General features: G+C 38.7%; 1 protein-coding gene across 16 annotated transcripts in view; it reads left to right on the top strand.

Moving 5' to 3' along the window:
* The window catches only part of MEF2C (myocyte enhancer factor 2C), a 149,840-nt gene extending 133,940 nt beyond the window's left edge, over positions 1-15,900 (top strand). For 14 of the 16 annotated variants that reach the window (XM_073802284.1, XM_073802287.1, XM_073802285.1 and 11 more), the window contains 4 exons: positions 2,217-2,389; positions 4,806-4,935; positions 5,538-5,673; positions 11,197-15,900. In XM_073802284.1, coding sequence (XP_073658385.1) covers positions 2,217-2,389; positions 4,806-4,935; positions 5,538-5,673; positions 11,197-11,518 — 761 coding nt within the window. In that variant the 3' untranslated portion in view covers positions 11,519-15,900. The remainder of the gene's footprint in view (positions 1-2,216; positions 2,390-4,805; positions 4,936-5,537; positions 5,674-11,196) is intronic. The other 2 variants (XM_033853004.2, XM_019929727.3) reach the window with 1 other exon arrangement.
* The last annotated feature ends 4,332 nt before the right edge of the window (positions 15,901-20,232 follow it).

Raw genomic sequence — 20,232 nt, 5'->3', positions numbered from 1 at the left:
GATTTAATCTTGTAGTTATTTGTTATATATTCAGCCCGTTTATTCATGCATAAAATGAGACAAGTAAATGAATGGGGTATGAAGAACCAGTGTGCTCTGCACAGTGTGCCTCAAATAGATTCTAATTCAAAAGATGTGCCCATAAATCTCTCCTGAAATATACCTGGGCTTTGCCTTCCCAATTCCTCATCATAGCTCAGGTCATCATGGAAGTTTCCAGACTGGATCACACTATCAGGCCTTCCTAATGACAGAATATCCCAATACCAGTAGATCTCTCTGTCCACTTAAAGGCCTGTGTTACCTCTGCTCTGCAACCTTCAGGGGTCTGCATTTCCACCATTTAAACCCAAGACATGTTAGCCTGGAATTCACAGGCTAAACTTCTGTGGGTTCCACAGCCCAGCCCTCCACGTTCCTTCAGGGTCTCTGACACTCCCCCCTTTCCATGGGTTGCCTTCTCACCAGGATGTTCACATGCCACCTTGAACCTTTCCCAGTGCCTGGTCACAAGCCCAGAGATCTTACTACCTCCTCTCTTTTTTCAAGACTCACATTAGTTCTTGCCTCTTCCGTGAATCTTGTTTGGATAATCTCTTCCCTCCTGGGAACCCAAAAGCACTTAATCTGTATTGCTCTGTGGCACATCACCCCAGGCTGCCTTGTCTTAGTGCGTATGTTTCACGCGTGCCTGTATTGGATTGCCACAAAGGGACTGCAGGGCCTGAGGGGGCTTGAGGGACTGAGGACCGGGGGCTTGTCTCTGCATCCCCACTGGGTAGCACACAGTACCATTCCTCCTGGAGTAACAGATACTTGTGTTTTACGATAATGATAATGATGACAGTAACAACGAGGTTTGACTGTCTCCTTTAGAGAGCTTTAGAAAACAACTGTCTAGGTAGGTTTCCAGCACGGGTTGTTGAATCACCTAGGTGGTTTCTCTTAGCATGGGTTGTTGAATCACCTAGGTGGTTTCTCTTATTCTCCAATCAGAGATGGTAGAGGAAGCCAGCAGGGGACTTTCCGGTTCAGCTCAGGTTGCATCGACTCCCTCCACAGCTCTGCCTGTCACGGGACAGTATATTTTGAATTATGACAAATGGACACCTTCAGATAGCCATTTGTCTGTTAGTGGAGGGCTAAGCATCAGAGACCAAAGAAAACCCTTTCAGGACGGTTGCCACTCAGTGGCTACTCCTGTGCCCTGTGCATCAGCACTTTAGTGGAGGCATCGTCCCCTCATTTCGGCTCCTGAGAAGGAGTCCTGCTTTTTGAAGTTCTGTGTGAGCAAGAAAGCAGGGCTTCAGGTTCGTACACTGAGCTTAGTGAGGAGAGCAAACCAGATGGAAGAAAGCCATAGGGAGAAATCGCTTAAAGACAAGGGGAACTGAATAGCAAAGCGTGTGATAGGCTACTACACCTCCTGCGTGTCCTAGAAATTATAGTCTTGCTGGTATGCCCTTTCTTCACTTAAGGACACACAGATACACAAAATAAAACCCAAATCGCTGAACCAAAAGAGTGAGTCATGCCGGCCAGGCCTCCGCCGAGCTAGTCAATTAAAGTGCAGGACCAATTCAGTGCTTTTCTTAGACCCTGAACGACTGACTGTCTGACTTTCTTCCCAGACTTTTTTTTTTTAATTAATGAATTTATTTATTTTTGGCTGTGTTGAGTCTTCGTTTCTGTGTGAGGGCTTTCTCTAGTTGCGGCGAGCGGGGACCACTCTTCATCGCGGTGCGCGGGCCTCTCACTATCGCGGCCTCTCTTGTCACGGAGCACAGGCTCCAGACGCGCAGGCTCAGTAGTTGTGGCGCACAGGCTCTAGTTGGTCCGCGGCATGTGGGATCTTCCCAGGCCAGGGCTCGAACCCGTGTCTCCTGCATCGGCAGGCAGATTCTCAACCACTGCACCACCAGGGAAGCCCCCGACATTTTTTTAATAGAATAAAAGTATATGCTGGTTTCTGGGCAAGTTGCTATCTATTAGGTCTCTTCTCATTAAGAGTTTTTAATCTTCCTTCAGAGGAATGTTAAATAACTGATTGGGTTCCTGATGTGGAGGCTGTCAGTCATCCTGTGAACTTTCAGTGTACGTTATTGTCTCACCCTGTTAATCCTTTATTCTTAATCTCATGTAGTGTATTCTCTAGAAACATTTTTGAGTCTAGATTTTTTTTTTTCCTCAGTGCTCTCATTGTTTTGTGTTAACAGGGAATGGGTATGGCAATCCCCGAAACTCACCAGGTCTGCTGGTCTCACCTGGTAACTTGAACAAGAATATGCAAGCAAAATCTCCTCCCCCCATGAATTTAGGGATGAATAACCGTAAACCAGATCTCCGAGTTCTTATTCCACCAGGCAGCAAGAATACGATGCCATCAGTGGTAATGTGAAATTACATTTTAAATAAATGTTGCTGTTTTGTATATGTTTTGCTATTTGTGTATTTGTCTAACTTTATGAATTACTCACATGCTCCCAGAAAATTAACACGTCAGTGCTATTGCTGGGGCCCTGTTGGATTTAGCTATTATTTCTGGTAACTAGTGTGCATTTTCCCTTTTCCGTGGAAAAAAAAGAACCAACATCCAAAAAAACTCCACTATAGGGCTGGTGTTCTGGGGCAAAGAAAACATTTCCTTTTAAGGCCTCCAATTTATAATTAGAAAAAAATCATTACCTAGTACTCTGCTTATGACACATATGATTTGATTTGACCAATGGTAGAACCACACTCACAGAATGAGGTATTTCATAACAGATTTTTACAGTATTGAACTAAATAAGTATGTCCTTAAGGTACTGACAATGAAAAATCTTTCTCAAAATTCCTAAATGAACTTTCTCCCGTTAATTAGCAATTCTTTTCTTAGGTGTATTGCAGTGATAATGTTTAATGTATCACATGCCTATGCACTGCCTCAATTCATCTTTCCAAATATGCATTTTATGACAGTAGTTACCTCTCAAAAACAAATTGTCTTAAAATTCTAGGCATTTTGAGAACAAAGGTTATATTTTTATTTTACATCAAAAAACAGTTGTGGCACTTATAAGAATAAATAAATATGAAATATAAATAATATCCCTGGAAGCTATCATTTTTCTTTCTCCTGGGTCCGCAGGACGAAGGTGAAGATAATATTGTGGGACCACATTCAGCAACAAAGAGACTTACATCCGTGTTCTCCAAATTAGCTTTGCTTAAGAGCGAGAACATTTAAAACCAAGATTCAGCAGACAGATTTAGATCATTCTGCAAACACATTTTTTTTTCTTTCTCTGCTCTGTGGCAAGCTTCAGGGTAAAACAGTCCTGCAAGCTGATTAGTTTATTATGGCACGGTGCAGATTAATTTTGAATATCAGCCCCCAAAAATTCACAAAATGTGCAACATTCCCTTCGGAAAAGGCTGGATAAATAAAACCTCCCACAGGGCCACAGCCAAGCAGTGTGGGCCATGCATGGCAGGCTGTCTCTATCAGCAGATTTATTCCCAGTCCCTTAAAACTGAGGCTTTCCCAGGGTTTCTTGCGAGCCATCCGTCAGGTCTCTCACTGGCAGCCAGGTGCGGTTTCCCCCCTCCTCCAGCAAGTGGGGTTTCAAAGTACAATCTTTTTTTTTTTTTCCTCAAAATGTGGTGGTGAAATAATGAACGTTGAGACACTGACCTGTGCTGAAAACTGGATAGATTGTCTTCATGTTTGAGACAAACAGCTCATTAAAGAAAACAAAGAATGTCTTTGTAAGGAGTTATCTTTATAGTCTTGAGTTTTAAAACTGTTTAAACTGTTGTGTCTATCAGAAGATGCTTCTCCTTTTGTTGAAAAGATTTTGCCCAATTATAAATATTTACAGACACTAATTAATAAAACTCCTTCCGCATGCTCTCAGTCTGAGGATGTCGACCTGCTTTTGGTAAGTGGTGAGGGTGCTTCTCTTCAATGGCACGTGCAAGGAGAAATCCAAAGTGACTGTTAGGTGGAGAGGAAGCAGTAGTAAAATGGAAAGATTTCAGGAGTTAGTGTGTGTCAATATTGATTATATTTAAATGCCATTCATTTCAAGTATCACTCATAGGTGAGATATCAGGTTATCTATTTTTCTGTGTCAACCTCTGTAAGTAAAGGCCATGTTTTCAGTTTATTTTAGGATTTAATTTATAGTAAAATTGTAACAAGCAAAAATATCCTTAGTTATTTAAAACCATGAATATGCTTATTTTTCTAAGAATTAAATTCTCAAGATATTTAAATTTATATGAATTTTTAATCTCCTTGCTCTAAGGAATCAAATATATGTTAGCTGCTTTGCCATCTAGTTTGAGGGAAGGTTAGAAGAATCTGAAAAAAAGTGGTCAGAGCACCACCTGCTGGTCAAAATATAGCATGAACCCTCTACCCATCTGCTCTGGTGTGTATAGAACTGAGCATAAAAACCACCATGGTTGATTTTAATTTTTTTAATTTGCATTTGAATAAAAACTGAAACAATAGAAGTACAGTATACATATTTCATCAGTTTTCAACATAGTCTGTTTTTACCCATAATAAAGCTATGGTACTTGTTACTAGTTCAGTTGCCTAGGAGATACTGATGTAATGGGTTACTATGGCAACAACTGGTCTCTTGAAGGATTGTAAATGATAGGGTTGGCAGAGTTCATAGAGACACATGTTAAATGATTAATTTCATGAGATTTGTACCAAGTTCTCTTTATGTGCAACACTAATACTGAAATCTAGTATTTTTAACTCTTAAAAATTTCTATAAGTAATATCTTTTTATTTACTTTAAAAGAATCAAAGGATAAATAACTCCCAGTCCGCTCAGTCATTGGCTACCCCAGTGGTTTCCGTAGCAACTCCTACTTTACCAGGACAAGGGATGGGAGGATATCCATCAGCCATTTCAACAACATATGGTAACGGTGAGTAGTTTGCCATGTTCAAATAATACATTAAATACTTTTTATTAAAAAAGCAAGATGAAAAAGATATTACTCTTTAGTCTGCTAGGAAGCTTTATTTAATACCTGTGGAGTCCAGAGCACTATACCATTACCTATTCATTACTAAGACAAAGTGAATATCCGCATGTTTCTTTCTTAGTGAGCAAAAGTTTTATTAACCCAACCTGAATTCAATATTTAAGAACAATTTCAAGAAAATGAGCTATTGTTTTTTTGATGTAATAGAAAGCTCACTTTCTCAAGGTTGTTTAAAAAACATTTCTAGGTCATCAAATACTATGTACCTACTTGTGATACCAGATTGTAGTTCTAATAAACTAGAATTGCAGGCGGTATTACATTGAAGTTTTCACAGAATACTTAATTTTTGGTATATAGTATATCTCTTTTAAATTAAAATTGTCCCTAATGTTCTATCTCCCTCCCTTCTGCAAATAAAAAAAAGCATAACAATCATTAAATAATACTAATAGAATATTTTAAAAATTGAAAATGATTATTCACCACTTGATAATTTCCAAATTGAATATGTTCCCTAACTCTCTTATTCTCTTCTCTAGAGTACTCTCTGAGTAGCGCAGACCTGTCGTCTCTGTCTGGGTTTAACACCGCCAGCGCTCTTCATCTTGGCTCAGTAACTGGCTGGCAACAACAACACCTACATAATATGCCGCCATCCGCCCTCAGTCAACTGGGGTAAGCAATATTACTTCTTTCATAATACACTTTTAGAATGCATTGTTAAATGACAAATGGCAGTCTCTAACTGTGTGCTCTAATGTCCCTCTAGAGGATGTAAAATTCTACTTTATCAAAATCTGGAAGTTTAATACCTTTCAGGTAGCTTAAATATTACTTTCCTTCTTCTTTATGAGGAGGGAGAGCTCTGTGATGATAGGGTATGTTATTTCCCAGTTGTTTTAGGCTATATTTGTTTCTACTTCTGTCAGTGATAAGTTTTTCTTCAGTTAAGTTTTCACATAGTTCATGTGGGACATAAGAAAACATTTATAGTTATTAGTTTTTTAAATTTTTGAGATATTTGAGAATCCTTTTCACTTAGCATAAACCACATAGTTCATGCCTAATGTAATGAACATAGTTAGCCTAATACTCAGAGGGTCAGCTATTCCACTGATATACAAACTTCATATATTTATAATGTACTCATAATATAGTTGTATATTCATAGATGTATGAATTTAAATATATGTATATGTGCATACATACACTAATTATCTAAATTTGGGTATAAAAATAATTTTTGTTGTTTTCTGAAGTCAGAAGATGTCTATTTCTGCCCCCTTGTGGTACTTTTGAGATATATCTTTATTATAGAAATAACTCCTGTCATTTATCAATAGGAAAGTTCAAATCTTAAAAGGCCCGGAATTCACAAATACTACTACTTGTAAAACCATTTTTAAGTTTAAAACATGAACCAAAGACATGACTTTCAGTTTAATAACTCCAAAACTTCAATTAATCTTCAAAAGAAATTACTAGGAGGATATAAAATATTAAAGACAAACCATTTTTATATTTTTATACTTATATTTTAGAAAAGTGGGGTATGCCTACCCCACTTTTACTTTTCTGCTGAGATGTTGGTTAAAATCGTTAGCTAATTCTATGTTCATATTCTAAGGAGATAATGAGAATAAAACTCTGATTACCATCACAACTTCTCTCTTACTCCGCTCCAGCCCCACTAGCTTTCACGTGGAATTGATTTCACATAGATTACTGCTCTGGTTGTGGAGTCTTCACCCATTTACTATTTGCTTATATGCATTTTACTCACTAATCACTATTGTTGAAACTCTAACCTCTCATGCAAAAAAATAAAAGAAATTCACTTGACACTGTTGCTCTGCTTTCAAAGATTAACTTTGAAGATATGTTATATGTTGAACAGCAACAGAATGTCTCTATTTAGAATAACATTTAAATTTAACCAGAAATGTTAACTATCCAAATAGACATTTATGGCAGTAACTTTTTCAGGCAGTTATCACTAACTACATCGTATCAACCAGGCAATCTTAAAATACATACACGTGGCATTGTACTTCTGTGGTTTGGCAGTGAATCCACTGTTCGTGCTTCTTGTCAAAAATAAAGGTAGCTGTTTACTTCTCATTTTTCACAAAATTCATCCATTATAGGACTGACTTTCCCTAGAAATTATTAATGTCAAAAGCCATATTATTTTCTCCGACTATGGCTTTCTTTTCAGTAACACCCAATAATTTGCATTTTTACATAGAAAACACATGTATTTACGTATTTTAACTACACTACAATTTTTAAATTCTCTTCTTTTACATGGGAAGAACAAAATTCTCTGCTGCCTTTAATAGAGGCTTCAGTAAATGAGAAAGAAGTGACAGCCCTGGACTAGAGAGGAACTGAATTACAACAGCCAAGGATGAAGCATTTTGTTTAATTCCAGTTTCTTTCAACACCAATTCTCATGGTGCATGAGTTGACTCTGAGTTATGTGTTTTTATTGCACTTAATCACTTCCCTTATCCCTCAAATAGATACCCCTTCCAGGCCTTCTAATTTTAGCCCCCCTGCCTGCTTTCCTTCTTTCCCTCCTTCCTCCCTTCCTTCCTTCCTTCCTTCCTTCCTTCCTTCCTTCCTTCCTCCCTCTTTCCCTCTCTCTCTCTCTTTCTCTCTCGCTCTCCATTTCACTCTCTCACACACACACACACAGTAGTTTTCAAAAGGAGATTCCTTCAAATGAGCTAGCCTATGCTCACACGATTAAATATTAAAAAGAAAAACCCAAGTTGTAATATTTTTGTAAAATAAATTACATGAGCTGCCTTTATTCCTTACAATGTAAATCAGTTTTTAAAAACTGATATTTTTGCAGGCCAAAGTAGTCCCAAATGCTTGTGTGGTGGACTCACATTCTTTCGGATAGATACAGTATTCAAAGCAGAGTAAAATACCTTTCAGCCCACCTAAGTAGAAATTCCTCGCAGCCCAAGAGGTTGCCACAATTCTTTCTCAAAATTAAAGAAGTATGAAAGAGCTCTTCATATTTTGTTCATAGAAATACCTTTAAGTCCTTAAAGCTATACTGTTAGCACTATCTAGTATCTGATTTTATCTAAGCAAGTTAGATAACCAGCATAAACTGACCTATGTAGGGGGCAGAGCAGACTGGCAGAAGAAACTTGCCATCAAGGGTTAGCAAAAGTCATTCGAATACTAATATTTGAGAAAATGACCCTCAAATTTTTTGGTATTTTTCTCCTACCACCTAAAACAAAGACAACCTATTTTCTAGAAGCATTTCCATCATCATCCTTGTTGATGTGGGTATTCAGTACATACTGAGAGATGACTTTAAGTAAAGATGATTTTTGAAAGGTTAGGTTACATATAGTTTGATAGTCTAATTTCCAGGCGGGGGCAGGAAGAAATTTGAATAAAGCTACCCAGTCATGTTTCATTTCTCAACAATATGGGGAAGGTCGTTGTTTCCCCAGCTGGAAGGAAGGCATCTGTAGTAGCTGGGAGCTTGCAGCAGGACTGGATATGGGAACGTGCATATCTGCTTCCCCATGCACCTCCTCACATAGGAAGTATCTCACAATTATCTGTGTCTGTAAAAATTTTGTTCTCAAGAACAAGTAGACCAACATGCTTATATCTGAATCTAGTATATATACAGCGAAGTGCTGTCAATGCTCCTTTTTCAAGAACATACATCTTTGATAATGGAGACTAGCCAATTAAACTTCATTCTCTTTTGAATCCCATAGCACAGTATAATGAAGCTGAATCTAAGATATCACTTACAATGCATTACTGTGGATTTAGTGTCCCCAGAACTACTCAAAATGCTTCATGAACGCTTTCACTGTCAAATGAAATGCCACCAACTAAGTGTATCTTATCTTAGGGACTAGCCTATTTGTTTGTAGGGAAGGATAAACAAGTTAGTGTTGTATCTTTTGTGGGGAAGAGAGATAGCAAAATCTATACAAGCCAGCTGACTTTGGGAAATGGAGTGAATAAGTAGAAAAAGCAGCTTCCAAAAGCTGTATTAAAGAAACAGCATTTTGATTATATTATTTTTTGCTCAGTTTATGCAGATTAACTGCTTAAACTGGTTCAACTCACCAAATTTTTTTGTCTAATTTTCCATGTCACCCTGCCTCTGAATCCAAATGTCAAAGGGCAGGCAAAGGTATTTATTGATATGCCACTTTATCTGCAGACCCCTAATTGACATTCATTATTAAACAGTTGTGTGATTCATAGTAGAAGCATTTAATTAAATTTTAGTGAAATAGTCTTTCTTAGCCAGAGCCAGGAAAATTCTTTCTTCCGGAAATCAAAAGATGATTTCCTGTGACATCAAAATGAATCATTAAGTAACTCTGAACCAAGATAAAATAGTCCACCATTATGGATCCTTTTGAAATACAGGTGTTCCCCTCCTCATTTCAATACCTTTTTGATTTAAAGAGTATTTAATTAAAAGTCTTAGAAAATTAGTGTACTAATATACAATGTAAAATAAAAACAAATAAATAAAAGTATAAACAGGTGATTGAAAATTATATACACTCAATGTGTAGTATCTTGATACAAATGCTAAGACTGCGTTGATTCTGTAAGATCATAAAAGAGAGAGAAAGAAAGCCTTATTAGGGAAACAAACAATTCTCCCTTCTGTTATTCTCTACATTAGCTCATCTATTAATAAGAGAAGGAAAGTAATTCTTTGCCAGTAGGTGGTGCTTTTGTATAAAACATCACTCAGAGATAAACTCATTTCTAATTTTGTTATCTCTATGTATCTTGAACCTGAATTGCATCTTCCAAAAGCCCAGCCCCAAAGTACTCCACTTTTTCCTCTGAAATACATGCCCGTTTTCTCACTGCTTACAGTGACATTTTTAATACTATCTAATTCTCTCCATTGGAAAGTAACGTAATCACATACATGAGTAGGTGGGTTTGCTTTCCTGTTTAAAGTGGGTGTGTCTGTATGGATGATTCTTTACTGTGACTCTCCTCCGTAAAAGAGATATCTGTTCCCTCTTGACAATATGGACAAGTAACACTGACTCTAGCCGTGGATGTCAGTGCGCTCAGAATGTAAGAACAGTACAGGCATCTTAAAATTGATGTCAGCAATATTACTATGGTTTATCCTGATCAAAGTCATTGTGATGGCTAGCTACACCTAAGAGCTTAATGCTTTTCCCTCCAGAACTTCCAAGTATCTAAATTCTCCCACACCTTGGAAGAAGGGCAAGTTATTGCTATCCTGGAATTAAATGAGGATTAAGGGTTATAAACCCAGTAAAATCACACTAGATCCTTTTTTACAACAACCTTTCCTTAGGCAAATCCAGATTCATCAACTAATGACAATGATAAATTAGAGGAGTGGTCTTAGTATCCCAGCAGGGAGAGACTAGCTATAATAATATTGAGGTAATTATGGGGGAAAAAAACAGTATTTTCATCCCATGTAACTGAGAAAGGATGAAGAAAGTCAAATTCTTTCTCAGTTTTAGTGGGATAGGAAGTCTTAAGTGTTTTTAAGCCAATACTTAAAATTTCCTTCCCCATCTTTCCCGATCCTAAGCTTTTCACCAGAAACGGTTATAGGTAGCATTTTATGGACTCTATTTATTTGAAATTTGAACTCTCTTCACTTTCTCTGAAGACTGTGGAACTTAATATGCATATTAAATTCAGGGAAACATTTATATCCATAATAAGCCCTCTACAATCATTTTCAAACACAGGCATTAGTAAATCAAAGAAGTCTAATTCAGAACCTAAACCCTGTATTGTTAAGCCCTATTGTTAAGTCTTGGATTACATTTTGGAACTAGCCTAGGGAGAAATTCCATGGACATAGAAAATGCTTTTTCCAGCGTGTCTTGTTAAAAATCTTCCTGAACCGGTAACCTGTACATTTAGGGAGGCTGTGAGAGACTAGAGGTATGATTCATGAGGCCTGGACTAGTTAAATGCTGGAATTATTACGGGGCAAATCAACAAAAGCATCCCAATTGCTCTAAGAAGGCGACGCCCCCAGGTGCTTTCAAACACGCTCTCCTCTGGGCATGCTCTGTTGTCGATGCAAATCTTTAAGCTGATGTTTTAATGTAATTGTGAGTTCCTGGGGGCTCCAGGCCTCCTCCATCTGTAACTGGGTTTCCTTTCCTCCTACAGAGCTTGCACTAGCACTCATTTATCTCAGAGTTCAAATCTCTCCCTGCCTTCTACTCAAAGCCTCAACATCAAGTCAGAACCTGTTTCTCCTCCTAGAGACCGTACCACCACCCCTTCGAGATACCCACAACACACGCGCCACGAGGCGGGGAGATCTCCTGTTGACAGCTTGAGCAGCTGTAGCAGTTCGTACGATGGCAGCGACCGAGAGGATCACCGGAACGAATTCCACTCCCCCATTGGACTCACCAGACCTTCGCCGGACGAAAGGGAAAGTCCCTCAGTCAAGCGCATGCGACTCTCTGAAGGATGGGCAACATGATCAGATTATTACTTAATAGTTTTTTTTTTTTCTTGCAGTGTGTGTGTGTGCTATACCTTAATGGGGAAGGGGGGTCGATATGCATTATATGTGCTGTGTGTGGAAAAAAAAAAGTCAGGTACTCTGTTTTGTAAAAGTACTTTTAAATTGCCTCAGTGATACAGTATAAAGATAAACAGAAATGCTGAGATAAGCTTAGCACTTGAGTTGTACAACAGAACACTTGTACAAAATAGATTTTAAGGCTAACTTCTTTTCACTGTTGTGCTCCTTTGCAAAATGTATGTTACAATAGATAGTGTCATGTTGCAGGTTCAACGTTATTTACATGTAAATAGACAAAAGGAAACATTTGCCAAAAGCGGCAGATCTTTACTGAAAGAGAGAGCAGCTGTTATGCAACATATAGAAAAGTGTATAGATGTCTTGGACAGACCCGGCAAAGGGTGGCCACGGTTAAATGTTAGGAACACATCAGGTCACCTAACACCCACCCCGAGATCGCTCACAAACCTGCAGGCACATCCTTGGTGTATGGCACTCATGAGAAAGGATCGACGACCATTAAAAGAGGACCATACCTATTTTTAAAAATGTGGAGTTTGAGGGCTAACGTATTTAATTAAATAAATAAATAAATCTGGGTCTGCATCTCTTATTAAATAAAAATATAAAAATATGTACATTACATTTTGCTTATTTTCATATAAAAGGTAAGACAGAGTTTGCAAAGCATTTGTGGCTTTTTGTAGTTTACCTAAGCCAAAATGTGTTTTTTTCCCCCTTGATAGCTTCGCTAATATTTTAAACAGTCCTGTAAAAAAACCAAAAAGGACTTTTTGTATAGAAAGCACTACCCTAAGCCATGAAGAACTCCATGCTTTGCTAACCAAGATAACTGTTTTCTCTTTGTAGAAGTTTTGTTTTTGAAATGTGTATTTCTAATTATATAAAATATTAAGAATCTTTTAAAAAATCTGTGAAATTAACATGCTTGTGTATAGCTTTCTAATATATATAATATTATGGTAATAGCAGAAGTTTTGTTATCTTAATAGCGGGAGGGGGGTATATTTGTGCAGTTGCACATTTGAGTAACTATTTTCTTTCTGTTTTCTTTTACTCTGCATACATTTTATAAGTTCAAGGTCAGCTGTCAAAAGGATAACCTGTGGGATTAGAACATATCACATTGCAACACCCTAAATTGTTTTTAACCCATTAGCAATCAATTGGGTCAACTGACATCCATTGTATATACTAATTAGTTTCTTTCATGCTATTTTTTTTTGTTTTTGTTTTTGCATTTTTATCAAATGCAGGGCCCCTTTCTGATCTCACCATTTCACCAAGCATCTTGGAATTCAGTAAGTGCATACCCTAAACTTGCCCATATCCTAAATGATATGGTTGGTTTTCAGCCTAGAATTTGATAACGCTTTTAAGAAATATGCCCAGAAGAGAGAGCTGTGTTGGGGCACATGTCCCGCCAATATAGCCCTAGAAACAAGTGATATGGAGTTTACTCTATGCATGAGTTATAAATTCCCACAGAAGAAAAATGTGAAAGACTGGGTGCTAGATAAGAAGGAAGCAGGTAAAGGGATAGTTGCTTCGTCATCCGTTTTTAATTATTTTACCTGACCCTTAACAATCTTGTCAGCAATATAGGACTGTTGAACAATCCCGGTGTGTCAGGACCCCCAAATGTCACTTCTGCATAAAGCATGTATGTCATCTATTTTTTCTTCAATAAAGAGATTTAATAGCCATTTCAAGAAATCCCATTAAAGAACCTCTCTATGTCCCTTTTTTTTTAATTTTCAAAAAATAATGATGACTCTTGTCTAATATTCGTCTATAAGGGATTAATTTTCAGACCCTTTAAAAAGTGAGTGCCATAAAAGAAAGTTGATATATATTGTTTAAAAGAGATTTCAGTCTAGGAATGATTTTCTCTTGGAATGTGAAGATCTGTCGATTCATCTCCAGTCATACACATTGACATACACAGCAAAGAAGATAGACAGTAAGATTGACACTGCTATATCAGGTGTAGGACATTTCTTATCCAGTTTTTTCTTTTCCTTGCATAGTTGCTATGTGTTTCTCATTGCAAAAGGCTGCCGCTGGGTGGCAAAAGCCAAGAGACCTTACTAACTAGGCTATATTTTTCTTAACTTGATCTGAAATCCACAATTAGACCACAATGCACCTTTGTTTCTATCCATATAGGATGCTAGCCTGCCTTGTACTAACGTTTTATATACTAAATCAAACAAAAAAAATCAATCATTTCATATATCCCACTACTCCAGGTATCCATGGAACATGAAAGAAAAACATTTATGCAGAGGAAAAACAGAAAATCATCCCTGAACACACACACACACGTACACATCCACACATAGGGGGAAAAACAGAAAATTATTTTCCTCGCCATAAATTTGATCCCATTCTTACAACCCATCCTTATAAGTTGATATGTACAAAATATGCAAATGTCACAAATGTTCTTTGTCATTTCAAAACTCTTTATCAATAACTTACCAGTGGGTGGGAAAGGGTCATTATGTGAAAATATGAAAAAATAGCCATATTAATTCTTTACCTGCAATTTGCCTCAGCAAGAAAGAAAAAGTGATTTTCTAATGCTGAAAATAAAGTAAGCTAAAGTACCAGCAGAAGCCCTGGCTATTTATAGCAGTTCTGACAATAGTTTTATAAGAACATGAAAAGAACAGAATCACTTGAACATGGATGCCAGTCATCTCTTGTTCCCACTACTGAATTCATATAAAGTGGTGGCAAGGTAGCAAAGGGATAATCTGAGAATTTTTTGAAGATGATTTAATGAGAAGAAGCACAATTTTGATTGTGATGAGTCACTTTCTGTAAACAATCGCTGTCTATCTTTACCCTTATACCTTATCTGTAATTTACCATTTATTGTATTTGCAAAGCTAGTACGGTTTTGGGTTTTTATCATGGTAAATCCTTTGTATTCAGGAGTTTAGGGCAGAGCCCTGAGGGAGTGTTATTTTACATAACCCATCCTAGAGTAACATTTTAGGCAACATTCTTCATTGCAAGTAAAAGAACCATAAGTGGCATTTTACACAGCTTACAAGTATTGTTATATCTAATCCTATTTTAGAAGATTTTTTGGTAATATTAAGCTTAAATACTGGTAAAACTGATGCAATATACGCAAGCTGCACAACCTGTATGCATTGGTGCGTGGAAGGCTGTTCATTTCAACCTTTTTTAAAATTGTGTTTTTTAGTAAAATGGCTTATTTTTTCCCAAAGGTGGAATTTAGCATTTTGTAATGATGAATATAAAAATACCTATCATCCTCAGATCACTTTAAGGTTAACTAAGGTGAAAATTTTAAAAAGTTCCAATACACTTTTTAAACAAAATGTCTGCCCTCTCACACTTTTATGTATTTATTTTTCTTACATACCCATCTTCTAACTTAGAGATAGCATTTTTTGCCCCCTATATCCTTGTTTTTGTTTTTTACTCCAGAGAGTAAATGCTTTGTATTTCTTTCTTTAGAAAAAAAAAAGATTTTTTTTTTTTTTAAAGAAGAAGCCGCCACTTGAACCCCCAATAAATGCTGTTGCCTAAGCATGGCGTACTTCATCTGTTTCCGTTTGTGCCGTCTGCTGTGATGTCATCACTTATATGGCGTTAATTTCCTGCCACTACAGATCTTTTGAAGATGGATGGAATACTGGTGTCTGTTAGAATGCTTCAGACTACAAGATGTAATTAAAGGCTTTTCTTAATACGTTTTAACCAAAGATGTGGAGCAATCCAAGCCACATATCTTCTACATTAAATTTGTCCATTTTGGTTATTTTCATAATCGGGTATTGCATTTTGCCTTCCCTGTTCATACCTCAAATTGATCCATACCTCAGTTTAATTCAGAGAGGTCAGCTAAGAGACGGATTCTGTTGTGGTTTGAATGCATTACCAGTGTTCTCTTGGAGCGAAGCAGCCCTGGGTCACTGTAGGCATAGGACTTGGATTGCTTCAGATGGTTTGCTGTATCATTTTTCTTCTTTTTCTTTTTCTGGGGACTTGTTTCCATTAAATGACAGTAATTAAAATAGCTTGTAAATGAGGGCATACAAGCATTTGCAACAAATATTCAAATAGAGGCTCACAGCGGCATAAGCTGGACTTTGTCGCCACTAGATGACAAGATGTTATAACTAAGTTAAACCACATCTGTGTATCTCAAGGGACTTAATTCAGCTGTCTGTAGTGAATAAAAGTGGGGAATTTTCAAAAGTTTCTCCTGCTGGAAATAAGGTATAATTTGTATTTTGCAGACAATTCAGTAAAGTTACTGGCTTTCTTAGTGATGCAGTGTCTGTGGTGCGTTTTTTTAATTAACGTTTTGCTGTTCAAATTTATTCCACTTTATCGTGTTTTTTTAAAGGGCAGCTTCTCCCACAAGCACAAGTGAGCTTTCTCGGTTTTCAACTCAAAATACTCAAAAAGAGGGGTATTTGTGTTTTGGGGCGAAGGGAGAGTGTGAATTGTTTCCCTGCTCTTGGGGTGATATATGTATCCAGCCAGTGTGGGAAGTTCAAGGTTCTTATCAAGTGGCTCAACTTTGCTATCAAAACAGTTCCGTGAAGATCTTTGATAACTTGCTTAATTACACAGACTTTTCCAAAACTCATTGTGCGAGATATCCCCATGTTTAATATTTTTTAAACTAAAGTGTGTAAAAAGCACTTCCAGACTTTTTTCTTCATCAGAATAGTCTACTTAACCAAAAGAGGTTGAAAACATAGGCTTCTATCTAAATATTTGGGGAAATTAGTGAATTCATCCATTTTTAGAAACTATAAAATATATCCATTACCAAAATTTAATTACTGATATAATTTCTAAAGGAAATGTCCTTAGAAAGATCAACATAGAGACTAATTTAGGAACTGAAAAGGAAAATAAGGAGGCCCTGGCCAGCCGACTGGAGGACTGGACTTTTGCATTAGCAGTGACTCCTCCTCTGATGAAAAAAAGAATGCCTCCTGCAGAAACGCTGCATGTGGCTTCAGAATAGCAGTGCTTTTCTCTTTGTTCTCTTTATCCATTTTCAGCAAGCATTTATTAAGCAATTATTATGCATATCTCGTGGTAGATTCTAGGATGAATCAAGATGTAGCTCTTGCTATTAATAAATGTATAACCTAATAGGAGATTAAAAGGCTAATAGGAAATAGGAAGTGTTTTCAGAGACATCTGCAAAGTGCTAGAAGGGAACCACTTTGGCCCTCTTTGGAACAGAGCTGAAGCCCCAAGAATAGGCACTTCGTAATCTGCCCAGCAGAAGCAGTCTTTGACTTGTCTTTGGAGATGGGTAGGATGGAGAAAGGCCCAGAGGGATAAGGACAGGGCTGATTTGTGGGCACAAGACCTCTGCAGTCACACGTGGCCCTCCACTTAGCTTCACGTTCCGTTGTCACCATCTTGAAAATCTAATCTTTGAGCCTGTGGTTTTTGTTTGTTTGTTTTTGCGGTACGTGGGCCTCTCACTGTTGTGGCCTCTCCCATTGCGGAGCACAGGCTCTGGACGCGCAGGCTCAGCGGCCTTGGCTCACGGGCCCAGCCGCTCCGCGGTCTGCTCAGCCGAGAAACAAAACTTTTAAGTTTCTGGTGAGCGGGTGCAGAGATTCACTTATATTGCAGCCACTCAAGATAAGTCTTCTGCGTAAGTTTCCTTGCTTATTAAACCTGCCACCCACCAATCTGGAGTGGTCTGCCTCTTTCTTTGGTCTCTCCTTACCCTCCGTGTACAGAGGCCGGGAAGCTCCCAAGGCACAAGACTGCAAGAGTTGGTTGGGGTCTGATCATATAACTGCAATTTAAGAAGTCTGGGGTTTAAGGAATTAAGTGAAAGATTACAAGAGATGGAATTGTTAAAGTACAGCAAATGATGAGGTTTATGGTAGGAGTGATGATAGATGAGGAATTGTTTATAGTTTCAAGCTTAAATGGTTAGGATCATAGTAATGTTCAAATTGGATATGGAGAGGTCACTGCTTTGTCAGGAAGGTAATTAATTCAGTTTTCAGCCTGTGGAGGTTGAGTGATATCCAAGAAGAATGTGAGAATTTTGTAAGGAGAGACGAGCTCAGGATACCAGTCAATCTGAAGGTTTTGGATGTTTTGGAAGTTACTAACAGGGAGGAGCCGTGCCTTTGAAAAGCGTGTCAAGGGGAAGAAAGGGCAGAGGGAGAAGGGAGAAGAAGGCTTGGAAGGGAATGTTGCAGAGGGGAGACCTACAGGGGGAAAAGGACAAAGTCAGGAGGGAGCAGTGAGAAGGAAAACCGAAAAGTGCGGTCAAGGCATGGAGAGGTTTCAAGGAAGAGAAAAAAGAAGCGTTCAACAGTGTGCAGTGCTCTATTGGGGTTCCAGAGGACAAAGATCAAAGAAGGGTGATATCTGAGAACTAGTTCAACAAAATGGTGTGGGAGAGAGGAGAGACCACAGAAGTCCGTCTAAGAGATGTTGTGAAATTTCAGGCAGCGAGTATGAACTAATCTTTTACAAAGTTTGTGATTAAAAGAAGAGAGCGAGGTGGGGGTGGGGGGCTTCCCTGGTGGCGCAGTGGTTGAGAGTCCGCCTGCCGATGCAGGCGACACGGGTTCATGCCCCGGTCTGGGAAGATCCCACATGCCGCGGAGCGGCTGGGCCCGTGAGCCATGGCTGTTGAGCCTGCGCGTCCGGAGCCTGTGCTCCACAACGGGAGAGGCCACAACAGTGAGAGGCCCGCGTACCTAATAAAAAAAGAAGAAGAAGAAGAAAGCGGCCACGAAGGGAAAGGTTGTTAAAAGGCCGGGTAGAATTTGAACGTGTTTATGAGCTAGGGGAGACCTAAGGGGGCAGAACACAGACATGAACCATCCTAACCAAAGCCTAGAGGATTACACTTTGTGCTCCCTAAGTCCAATTTGGATGTGGTTATTTTATTTCAATGATGTTTGGGAGTCTGGATTAAATAGAGTTATTGAATTTGATAAAGGCAAACCACCCAGAACAGGGCATCTTCAGTTTTCATTTTGTGAACCAAGTCCTTTTTCCATTTTGTTTGCATATTTTACGGCATTTTTCCTACACATTCTCCTTACAGACAGACTTCTAAGCAAGATCCAGTGATGAAAGTGGAAAGTCAAGTTCACTTCCCCGCTGTGTGTCTCCCTTGAATTCCCACTCTCTCTATTTCCAGAGAGCAAATGTCTCCATCAGCCAAAATGAAGCTATTCCTTTAACCTCTCCTCTTCTAGGTACAGCCTCTTTCCTGGGGGACTTTTGCCTGAGAGTTATAGTTAGGAAAACAGGTAGGAAAATGTTCATAGTTTCTGGCCCTAAAGTGGTTTCTGGGTTTAGCAGCAACCTTGCCAGATCATCGGCTCCATCACACCCCCAATCTTGACCAGCTCCCACTTGAGGAAGAGCCTCCAGCCCCAAAGCACCCATCTCTAGCAGCCAACCTCTGCTCTAGGCCAAATAGACATGATAATCCCCTTTGAATCTTGTAACTGGCACAAGGGCCAGGCTGAAAGGGAGGAAACATGAACTACCAGTGGGGCAATTCCGCACTAAACTGAAAGTTGTCAAGAAAGCACTTTCCCCGAACTCTCCGCAGCCAGAAATGCGAGGTCCAAGTCGGTTCCCTTGCCCCACCGTCCTCTCCACAAAGACAGCACCAGGGCCTGGAGGTTGCAATGGCCAGGCAACCTGAGGAAAAAGAAATTGCAGCTGGTGCATGAGTGAGGGCGAGACCCATTGTAATGGACGTTGAGTAGCTTCTCTGTGATGGAGTTGACTTTCATTTTCTAATTTTGCCTGCTCAGTGACCCTGGATGCAGTTTTTCCAGAGGTCATCTAGTCTCCTGGTTGAGAATCAGACCAGCTTTGCTCCTCACAAGCTAAGTAGCATTTCATTTGTCAAGTTATTTATTCTCTCTAAGCACCAATTTTCTCATTTATGACTAACTCACGGGGTTGCTCCGAGGCCCAGTTAAGACCTTCATGGGTGCTAATCAGTGAATAGATCCTTACTCGCCCAAAAAGTTACTCAAAATACATCTACCATACTCTGTAAAATAACAGTAAGAAGAAGTCAACAAAATTCAGATTTCTCCTGTGATGATGACAATGTGCTCTTTTGTTTCTTGGGAATATCACATCCTCTCCCCAAAGACGATTTGGTACGCCCCTTTGCTGAGGGCCAAAGCACACACTCTACCTATGGAGAAAGCAGTGCTTTGCAGGTATTCATCCCCAAACTTCCCACTAGTGGTGCCAAATATATCAACACACAGAGACTTTTCTACAAGTAATTGTTACAGAAAGAGAATTACCTACTTCAAGCATTTATTCCATGAATATTCCATATGGTACACTTGTTTCTCTTTACAAGAGCGTCTGCTTGGAAATGCAAACCTGTTTGTATGCAAAAGTTTGTATGTGTAGCATTTATGATTAAAATATTGGGAAGGTGCCCATCCATAAGGGAGTGTTTAAATAAATTGTGGTACATCAACACATTGAATACAGTTATATGATCAGGCCACCCAAGATGGCTGTTCTCTTGCTCTGTACATCTCCTGCTGAAGCAGTCCCTGCTTCACCTACACCCGGCTCACCTGACATCAGTGAGTCAAGAAGGAAGATCATTC

The sequence above is a fragment of the Tursiops truncatus genome, chromosome 3 (assembly GCF_011762595.2).
Source record: "Tursiops truncatus isolate mTurTru1 chromosome 3, mTurTru1.mat.Y, whole genome shotgun sequence".
In the NCBI taxonomy this organism is placed as follows: Eukaryota; Metazoa; Chordata; class Mammalia; order Artiodactyla; family Delphinidae; genus Tursiops; species Tursiops truncatus.
Note: the sequence above shows the minus strand (reverse complement) of the source record. Positions and strands in the feature narration are given on the sequence as shown.